The sequence below is a fragment of the Mytilus trossulus genome, chromosome 6, assembly GCF_036588685.1.
Source record: "Mytilus trossulus isolate FHL-02 chromosome 6, PNRI_Mtr1.1.1.hap1, whole genome shotgun sequence".
NCBI classification, from domain to species: Eukaryota; Metazoa; Mollusca; class Bivalvia; order Mytilida; family Mytilidae; genus Mytilus; species Mytilus trossulus.
Genome location: NC_086378.1, coordinates 18,407,654 through 18,418,340, shown reverse-complemented (window position 1 = coordinate 18,418,340; position 10,687 = coordinate 18,407,654). Strand labels below are relative to the sequence as shown.

Below are 10,687 nucleotides of genomic sequence, written 5' to 3'. Positions count from 1 at the left end.
ATGGGTTGTCGGAGTATTGGGCTGTCGCCCGGAGCAATGGGTTGTCGGACTATTGGGTTGTCGGACTAATGGGTTGTCCAACAAATGAGCTGTCGGACTAATGGGCTGTCGGACTAATAACGTGTAACATACTGCCGGTCGGAATAAGAACGAAGTGATCATGTCTATTCCCCAATCCCCCTGGAGGTATATCAACTGATAAATGACATGAAACGTTTCATATAGAAAAGAAGATAGTCTACGACGCTCATTCCTCTTAGGTTGCAAAGCTTTTCAACTTTTCCCCTTACAAATGTTCAAAATTGGAACAAAATCATATAGTTCATTTTATATAGTACCAAAACTAAACAATATAACATTTTGAAGATACAGGTAAAATAATTAAATTATTTAAATACACAAAAAGGCGCAGTCCAAAGCCGATCGTGCAAGACACCCATCATCATGGGTAGCCAACAAGATTGTGAAAACCTCCCTGTCGTTTTGTTTCCATAAATTAAACATCTACCTATACACACATCATCATGTGTGTAGTGTGTATATAGTCCAAGGCAATGGTTAAATCACTTTGTGCAATGTTTACATATACTGGTTTGACCTGTAATAACTATTTAGTTCATAATACAATAACGTCCTACCTTCTGACCTTGAATTCACCTTATCAAGATGTCTGACAACACATTCACATTATATTACTTTCAAGCTTCCTACTATTCACAAAAGGTAAATATCAACATGTATAACTATTTTTTTAATATAATATACTTCCAATTTTCCTACATTTGTTCGCTTAAAATCATCATTTTATTTACTGTAGTTTCAGGTTACATCATAACAAACGGACAAATATATGGCTGTATTTACATGCCAAAAATTACTCTGAGTACAGACTTACCTGTAAAGTTGGAAAAGTTTTAATGCCTAGCATCCACTAGATTTAATAAAATTAAATGCATTTTGTGTTTCAGAAGGATAAAATCTCTTTTGGATTTTGGTGGGCATTTTATTCCCTTCATGCAAAAGGTGTGAAAATTGACTAAGGTGTATTACTGCTATTGTCACGGAATAGAAGTTCCTTCATATAATATAAGTCCGAAATGGAAAAACTATTCCTAAAATACACTTACCAAGTGGCAACTATAAAATATATTTGTTAATCATATATTTCGTTAAAAAACAATTACCGTCAATTTTTCCAATCAAAAAATGGTTGCTTTTGCACATAAGTCAAGATTATTGACAATTTAATCAATTAATGTCCTGGTTTGGTTCGGTTGTGCCATGGTTTAGTTCATGTTCGATATTGTTCAGTTCTTTGATTCATAACGTGTATGAAAGAAAATTCGATAAATATAAACACGCATTAAACATCAACCAAAATACTGTAAACAAAAACTTATTTTCACGATTTCTGTTGTTTTTCCAATGATACACGAATAGATCACAAGTTACACAAATGTCCGCTGATTTTCTATTCCCAAATAAATTGCTCTAGAAAAATAAGCAGTTAAAACATTTAAGATAACTGTTATCTGATTTTGTTCATGTTGCCATGTTATCTTATTTTGTTCATGTTGCCATGTTATCTTATTTTGTGCATGTTGTCATGTTATATGATTTTGTTCATGTTGTCATGTTATCTGATTTTGTTCATGTTGTCATGTTATCTTATTTTGTTAATGTTGTCATGTTATGTCATGTTATCTGATTTTGTGCATGTTGTCATGTTATGTCATGTTATCTGATTTTGTGCATGTTGTCATGTTATCTGATTTTGTTTATGTTGTCATGTTTTCTGATTTTGTTCATGTTGTCATGTTATCTGATTTTAATTATGTTGTCATGTTATCTGATTTTGTTCATGTTATGTCATGTTATCTGATTTTGTTCATGTTGTCATGTTATCTGATTTTGTTCCTGTTGTCATGTTATGTCATGTTATCTGATTTTGTTCATGTTGTCATGTTATCTGATTTTGTTTTGTTCATGTTGTCATGTTATCTGATTTTGTTCATGTTGTCATGTTATGTCATGTTATCTGATTTTGTTCATGTTGTCATGTTATCTGAATTTGTGCATGTTGTCATGTTATCTTATTTTGTTCATGTTGTCATGTTATGTCATGTTATCTGATTTTGTTCATGTTGTCATGTTTTCTGATTTTGTTCATGTTGTCATGTTATGTCATGTTATCTGATTTTGTTCATGTTGTCATGTTATCTGAATTTGTGCATGTTGTCATGTTATGTCATGTTATCTGATTTTGTTCATGTTGTCATGTTATCTGATTTTGTTTATGTTGTCATGTCATCTTTTTTATGCATGCTGCAATATTGTCTCATTTTGTGCATGTTGCCATGATATCTTATTTTTTGCTTTGTGCCATGTTATCTTACTTTGTTTTTGTTCCAGGCAGTATTAGCTTTGTTCGAGAAAGGATGTCCATTCAACCGAAAGATAATAAATATTCAAAATGGAGAACAAAGAACACCAGAATACATGAAAATGAACCCACAAGGTCTTGTTCCTCTATTACAAGATGGAGAGAAAATTGTAGTAGAGTCAGAGAAAATAATTGACTACGTTGATGGTCAAGTTAAATCTGGTAAAAATATATTTATTTACACTATCGAAGCAATTAAAAAACTTATGCCTGCAAGGAAAATCTCTTTCATTTCATTTTTTTTCGGTTCTTTTCTATTTTATGATGGGAAGTGTCACATATTATATGATCATATATCACATCATGATAAAGCAATAAAACAAGTCTGTCATGCAGTTATTTACACTATGGAAATAGAAAATGAGTGCATATGACCATGGAAAAGTTTTGATGCCCAATCACTGGATATGACTCATCAATATTGTCTAGCAAGAGTAACGCAGCATGTGTTACTAGTGGAACAAGAGCTGCTTATTCGTGTTTTTCTTGTAGCGTTTTGTTGACTGTTGTTGATCTTTTTCGGTGTTGTCGAGTCTGCGACTTTTGTTGCAGAAAGTTCGACATAGGGATAGTGAACCGGAAGTGGCGGCGGCGGCGTTATGAAACTTCTTTTAAAAAAAGCTTTTATATTTTAGGTGTAAGACCTGGATGCTTCATACTTTGTATATGGATGTCTAATATTACGAAGTTTCCGTCTGTCATATGTCCATTGTCCTTGACCTCATTTTTATGGTTCAGTGACTTCTTGTAAAAATAGTATTTTGTAATGTTAATTTCTCTCTTATTATGAATAATATGATAACTATTTTGTATGTGTGTACCTTGCAAGGTCCTCGTGTCCGCCAGACAGCTTTCTCTTGCAATCGACCTTATGTCATGGATCAGTCTTTTGGTGGTCAAGTCCATATCTCAGATACTTAAAGCAATAGGTCTTGTATATTAGGTGTATGAAAGGATTGTAAAGTGTACATGTCTAACTGGCAAGTGTCATCTGACCTTAACCTCATTTCACGGTTCGGTTGTTATAGTTTAGTTTTTGTGTTTTCAGTGATTTGTTACTGTTTTGTTTCTATTACTATATGCGATAGGTCAAAGGTCAACTTTGGTGTATGGAAATCTTTTCATGATGTACATGTCAGAGGGTTTGGATAGGGTTAAATGATTAAAGAATAATGCCCTTAAAAATGAAGATTAGAGAATAACGTTGTCGTTAACTTTTACAACAATATTCTCTTCTGAAACTACTGGGCCAAATTTAACCAAACTTGGCTACAATCATAACTAGGGTATCTTGTTTAAAAATTGTGTCCGGTGACCCAGCCAACCAACCAAGATGGCCGCCATGGCTATAAATAGAACATAGGGGTAAAATGTAGATTTTGGCTTATAAATCTGAAACCAAAGCATTTAGAGCAAATCTGACAGAGTAACATTGTTTATCAGGTCAAGATCTATCTGTCCTGAAATTTTCAAATGAATCAGTACTGGTTGTTGGGTTGCTGCCCTAGAATTCGTAATTTTAAGGAATTTTTACCGTTTTTATACGACCGCAAATTTTGAAAAAAATTTCGTCGTATATTGCTATCACGTTGGCGTCGTCGTCTGCGTCGTCGTTGTCGTCGTCGTCGTCGTCGTCGTCGTCGTCGTCGTCCGAATACTTTTAGTTTTCGCACTCTAACTTTATTAAAAGTGAATAGAAATCTATGAAATTTTAACACAAGGTTTATGACCACAAAAGGAAGGTTGGTATCGATTTTGGGAGTTTTGGTCCCAACATTTTAGGAATAAGGGGCCAAAAAGGGCCCAAATAAGCATTTTCTTGGTTTTCGCGCTATAACTTTAGTTTAAGTTAATAGAAATCTATAAAATTTTGACACAAGGTTTATGACCACAAAAGAAAGGTTGGGATAGATTTTGGGAGTTTTGGTTTCAACAGTTTAGGAATTAGGGGCCAAAAAAGGGCCCAAATAAGCATTATTCTTGGTTTTCGCACAATAACTTTAGTTTAAGTTAATAGAAATCAATGAAATTTTAACACAATGTTTATGACCACAAAAGGAAGGTTGGTATTGATTTTGGGAGTTTAGGTCCCAACAGTTTAGGAATTAGGGGCCTAAAAGGGACCCAAATAAGCATTTTTCTTGGTTTTCGCACCATAACTTTAGTATAAGTAAATAGAAATCTATGAAATTTAAACACAAGGTTTATGACCATAAAAGTATGATTATGGTATTGATTTTGGGAGTTTTGGTCCTAACAGTTTAGGAAAAAGGGGCCCAAAGGGTCCAAAATTAAACTTTGTTTGATTTCATCAAGAATTGAATAATTGGGGTTCTTTGATATGCGGAATCTTACTGTGTATGTAGATTCTTAATTTTTGGTCCCATTTTCAAATTGGTCTACATTAAGGTCCAAAGGGTCCAAAATTAAACTTAGTTTGATTTTGTCAAAAAATTAATCGGTTGGGTTCTTTGATATGATGAATCTAAAAATGTATTTAGATTCTTGATTATTGGCCCAGTGTTCAAGTTGGTCCAAATCGGGGTCCAAAATTAAACTTTGTTTGATTTCATTAAAAATTGAATAAATGGGGTTCTTTGATATGCCAAATCTAACTGTGTATGTAGATTCTTCATTTTTGGTCCTGTTTTCAAATTGGTCTACATTAAAGTCCAAAGGGTCCAAAATTAAACTTAGTTTGATTTTAACAAAAATTGAAATCTTGGGGTTCTTTGATATGCTGAATCCAAACATGTACTTAGTTTTTTGATTATGGGCCCAGTTTTCAAGTTGGTCCAAATCAGGATCTAAAATATTATATTAAGTATTGTGCAATAGCAAGTCTTTTCAATTGCACAGTATTGCACAATGGCAAGAAATATCTAATTGCACAATATTGTGAAATAGCAATATTTTTTTTTAATTAGAGTTATCTTTCTTTGTCCAGAATAGTAAGCAAGAAATATCTAATTGCACAATATTGTGAAATAGCAATATTTTTTTTTAATTGGAGTTATCTTTCTTTGTCCAGAATCAACTCAAATCTTTGTTATATACAATGTATATTCACTTTTTACTACCAACTGATAAATTAAAATAATCTTTACCATTCAGTGATAACAAGCAGTTTTTTTTTACATATTAATATCTTATGATGTATTTAAATGAGTAGTTATTGTTGCAAACTCCATTAGAAATTTAATTGAGATTAATTTGGAATAAGGGAAAGGGGGATGTGATTAAAAAAATTGGGTTCAATTTTCTCATTTGAAATGAAATTTCATAAATAAAATGAAAATTTCTTCAAACATTTTTTTGAGAGGATTAATATTCAACAGCATAGTGAATTGCTCTAAGAGAAAACAAAAATTTTAAGTTCATTGGAACACATTCATTCTGTGTCAGAAACCTATGCTGTGTCAACTATTTAATCACAATCCAAATTTAGAGCTGAATCCAGCTTGAATGTTGTGTCCATACTTGCCCCAACCGTTCAGGGTTCAACCTCTGCGGTCGTATAAAGCTACGCCCTGCGGAGCATCTGGTTGGTTATTATCTTGAATATTATTAAAGATAAAGATAAACTGTAAAAACCAATAATGTTCAGCAAAGTAAGATCTACAAATAAGTCAACATGATCAAAATGGTCAGTTGACCCTTTAAGGAGTTATTGCCCTTTACAGTCAATTTTTAACAATTTTTATTAATTTGGTAATTTTTTGTAAATTTTAACAAAATATTTTCCTCTGTAACTTAAGGGCCAAGATTATTATAGATTGAGAAAATTGTAAGTAGCAAGAATGTTCATTAATGTAAGATCTACAAACAACACATTCACCAAAACACAATTTTTTCATGAATCCATCTGTGTGATTTGTTTAATATGCACACAGACCAAGGTGAGCGACACAGACTCTTTAGAGCCTCTAGTTTGTTGTTTTCTGGATTATTATTATAGATAGAGATAAACTGTAAACAGCAATAATGTACAGCAAAGTAAGACCTAAAAATAAGTCAACATGACCGATGGTCAATTGACCCCCGAATGAGTAATTGTCGTTTATAGTCAATTTTTAACAATTTCCATAAACTTTTTAATAACATTTTCCAGCTGAAACTACTGGGCCAAGTTCATTATAGATAGAGATAATTTTAAGCAGCAAGAATGATCAGAAAAGTAAGATGTACAAACACATCACCAAAACACAATGTTTGTCCATCTGCTTCCTTTGTTTAATATTCACATAGACCAAGGTGAGCGACACAGGCTCTTTAGAGTCTCTAGTTATTTCTCCCTAGCCCTAAGCATCTATTCCTCTGCGTTTAATGGAGGGGGTAAGATGTTTTTTTTACCTAGTTCTTCGTATATTTGTACAATACTTGATTTCCAAATCGTCAAAATATACTTGAATTTGGTACATTTTTGTTTTCAGGACCTACATTGGTACCTGATCCTAGCACATCAGTTGGAAAGGAGGTCAAACGATTACGCGAGTTCATTGATGCAATCCGAATCGAAATAGTTACCTATGGATTGCTGTTCAATCAAGAGCTGTCTATCAGTGGACTTAAACTTCCAAAAATGTTGAGCAACGTCAAAAGGATCAAAGGCATATTACGTCTCTAGTGTTTAGTTATAAATTGTGTGTGTCCAAAATCTTAAATTTAATAATCAGCAAAACAATTGTAAAGAAATACAATTTACAGCAAAACACTTCCAAATAAATTTTCTTAACAATTTTCAGCAAAACTATTGCTAATAGTTAAATGATCTACAGTGTACTTGTGTTCATGAAAAACAGACCATGTGCGCAGACACTCGTATGTTTTTTTTATTTTTAAACATACGAAACATACAAAAATCACATTACAAGATTGCTATAATTTAGTGATTTATAATATTACATTGTTTGGATATACGCGTACTACCTAAACTTGGACACTGATTTATAACATCAAAACACCAAGAAAAACCTGTAAAATCAGTTGGAAATGGCTTGACTCGTCAAATCGAGACGATTCGAAGCATTGTTTTTGAAAGAGGACAGTCATTAAACAAATAAAATATGTCATTGTTTAAAATCTTTTTTAGATAAAATGCAGAAAAATATTGCTAGCTTGGAAGAAGATGCACAGAAATATCCAGATTTACACGATTCTTATATTGCAAAATACCAAAAGACGAAAAAGTTTTATGAAGACACTGTCAATAAAGAGAATGTCATAGAACATCTAGAAGACACTGATCATAGGTGTGAATATTTAGAGGAATGTTTGAGAAGAAGTAAAGGTAAGGGTCAGTTTATAAGGAATAAAGAATATGAATCCATGAGGGTCTGTATGGGGTTACCAGAACATAGAAGAAGGCATCCCCCCAAAAAAAAATGAGCAAAAAAATACAGAATAATATGGTACCGAAAAATAAAAGATATATAGAGAATAATACATGGCAAAATCCGTATCATATGTCGTATCATCCCGAGACATCAATATCAGCCCGAGGGCCCTTAGGCCCGAGGGATGATATTGGTCGAGGGTGATACGGCATGTGATACGGATTTTGCCATGTATTATACGCTTTATCATATATTTCAACAGAAGAGTTTTATATTATATGAACTGTTTTCTGATCCATAGCACTGGGTTACCTTCAGTTCTGCTTTTGTCTTGTTTCAAAGCTTTAAAATAACTGCTCAATTATTTATACGAAGCACCTAGGTTACCTTACAATCTGTTGTTTTGAAAATATTTTGTTTATTATTGTATTATTGAGTGTTTTGTATTTTTTATAGTTGCATTTAGTGTGCCAAAAAAATTGTTGTAAAAACTTGATGTTCGTGACGTTACATACCAAACAATGACGTCATAATAAAATTGACCTATTTTTTTTTTTATTTTTTTTTTAATATTTAAAAAAAAAAAAAAAAATTTAATAGAAAAAAAATTCTTAAGCAAAAAAAAACCCCAAAAAACTGACTTAAGTTTTAAAAAAAAAAAAAAAAAAAAAAGGTATGCGATACGGGGTATGCGATACGGGTTTAGCCATGCGATACGGGGTATGCGATACAGGGTAGGTGATACAGACTGAAAAAAAGAACCTTTATTAGATATACAAAATAGCTGTATTTTGTACTAAATATATGATAAATATATATATATAACTGAAAAGTTGGTATTGTACATATATCCTGTCTATAACTAAAATTGTCGTGATAGGTTGAACTTTAGTAGATTATTTTAACATAGGAATTCAACCATCAAAAAGTGGGTCTCATTGGGGCCTAAGGGAGCTACCATTTGATTTTTATGGGGGGGGGGGGTAATCTAGGATGGAAAATTTTGTCCTGCATTTTTTTAGTTGTAATCTCTGTCCTGCCTTTTTATTTTCACTCTATCCGGTCCTGCTTTTTTTTTTTAGTTTATCCTGACTTTTTTTTTTGCAAGTGTCTCATCCTGCCTTTTTTTTACCCCCCCCCCCTAAAAATGAAATGGTAGTTCCCTAAGCGTGACGCGGGGTTGCCGATTTTTTGTAAGCGTGACACGTGAAAGTCAAATTATTTTGTCGTGAAAACGGGAAATGAGGTCTTGCGGGACCCGGGAAATGACAAAAAAAATGAGAATTGCTTACGTACATAGTGTAAGCGGGATACGGGAATCCAACAAAACAGTAAGCGAGATCCGGGATCGGAACCCCCAATGAGACCTCCAAAAAGAAAATAGCTTGACCATCAGATTATTACAAAGACTGGAATTGAATAATCCATAAGACAGTGCATTTTTGAAAAGGTTGATAAAGTAGTGATCTATATAGTTAGAACCTTCTGTCTGAAAATTATTCTAAGCCCTTCTTCTACCGTCTCTCAAATGTTGCTTGGTCCTTCTTTGTGGGAACATCTCAATTTGAGAAAATAAAAAAAAATATTCTTTACTATAATACAATTAAAATTGAGAATGGTAACGGGGAACATGTCAAAGAGATTGCAACCCAACCATGATAGAGCAGACATGTTTTCGAGCGGCTAAACGCTAAAAAGGCCTGTCTAGTTTAAAACGATACATGACGTCATGAATATTGATATGAACATATGTCTACTTGAAATTAATCGATCCACTATGATCATCTTCTTCTTTTAAACAGAATCTTCGGATGGAAAAGAGTACTGGTTGACAGGAACACAGTTCAATGCAGCTGATATTTTACTGGTTGTATTCATGGACAGAATTGTATTGTTGGGACTTGAAGATAGATATTTCTGTAAAACAAAGAGGCCCTTGTTGTATGATTACCTACAGAGAATTGGACAGAGAAAGTCAGTACAAATGTTGAGAGCCGATGTGAAAACGGCTTTTACTATGATTATGTGGAATGCTGCGAAAGCATCCGTACCATATGTAGTTGTTATAGGTCTAGCAATTGGAGCAGGAGTTTGGTTAATGAAGAATAAATCTAGGGTTATAGATGCATTTGTAGAAAAATAGTTATATATCATTAAATCCATTATTCATCTCTCTTTCGGAATTTTATTTTGTAGTCTTTGACATGAGATGCTTACTTAGCTGATACACAAGGTCTCGTTTTAGAAAGTGCCTCAGTGAACGAGGGGTTGAAGAAGTCGAGTTACTGTAACACCAACATGTAAACATGGGTTTCGATTTGGAATCCCGCTTGACTCCAATCTTAATTGATCACTGAGGATTATCAGATTTCCTATACCAAAGATGGGTGGTTCTCTCTTGGCACTCGTGTTTCCTTCAGAAACAAAACAAAAAATGACAGCCACGAAATAGCACAATAGTTCTAAAAGTGGCGTTAAATAACAATAAATAAATCAATCATTTAAAGAGAGTAGTCCCATTCTGGGTTTTTTTTCCACTGCAGTGAATTGATTGTTTATGCCTTCACTACTATGATTTTCATAGCGTAAGTTGCAGGTAAATTCCCCTCATATTTTAAAAGTAGTTGATGGGATATTCAAAAACAGTTTTATGTGAAATGGATAATACAAATTTTGGAAGATGATTAAAAGTAACACAATAAAGTATAATTTAGATTTCAGATGAAAAATTGAAAGAAAGCATACAAGTGTGACGGGATTGCTCCCCTTAGAACATGTCGTAGCTACTTAGGCATTAAAATTTTGGGTAGGTGCAGCGGCTACTGGATTTCCTTACCCTTAATGATCACCCAATGTTGCGCAAATATTTATTAGGTTTATCGATGTTACGAATTTTTAAATCTTTTTA

At 33.1% G+C, this 10,687-nt stretch overlaps 1 protein-coding gene across 1 annotated transcript; it reads left to right on the top strand.

The window, feature by feature from the left end:
* Positions 1–621: 621 nt before the first annotated feature.
* LOC134720893 (ganglioside-induced differentiation-associated protein 1-like) lies at positions 622–9,954 on the top strand. Its single transcript, XM_063583447.1, has 5 exons — positions 622–723; positions 2,413–2,605; positions 6,877–7,053; positions 7,536–7,733; positions 9,582–9,954. The coding sequence occupies exons 1-5, from the start codon at positions 667–669 to the stop codon at positions 9,920–9,922; spliced, it is 966 nt and encodes a 321-aa protein (XP_063439517.1). The 5' UTR covers positions 622–666; the 3' UTR covers positions 9,923–9,954.
* Positions 9,955–10,687: the final 733 nt, after the last annotated feature.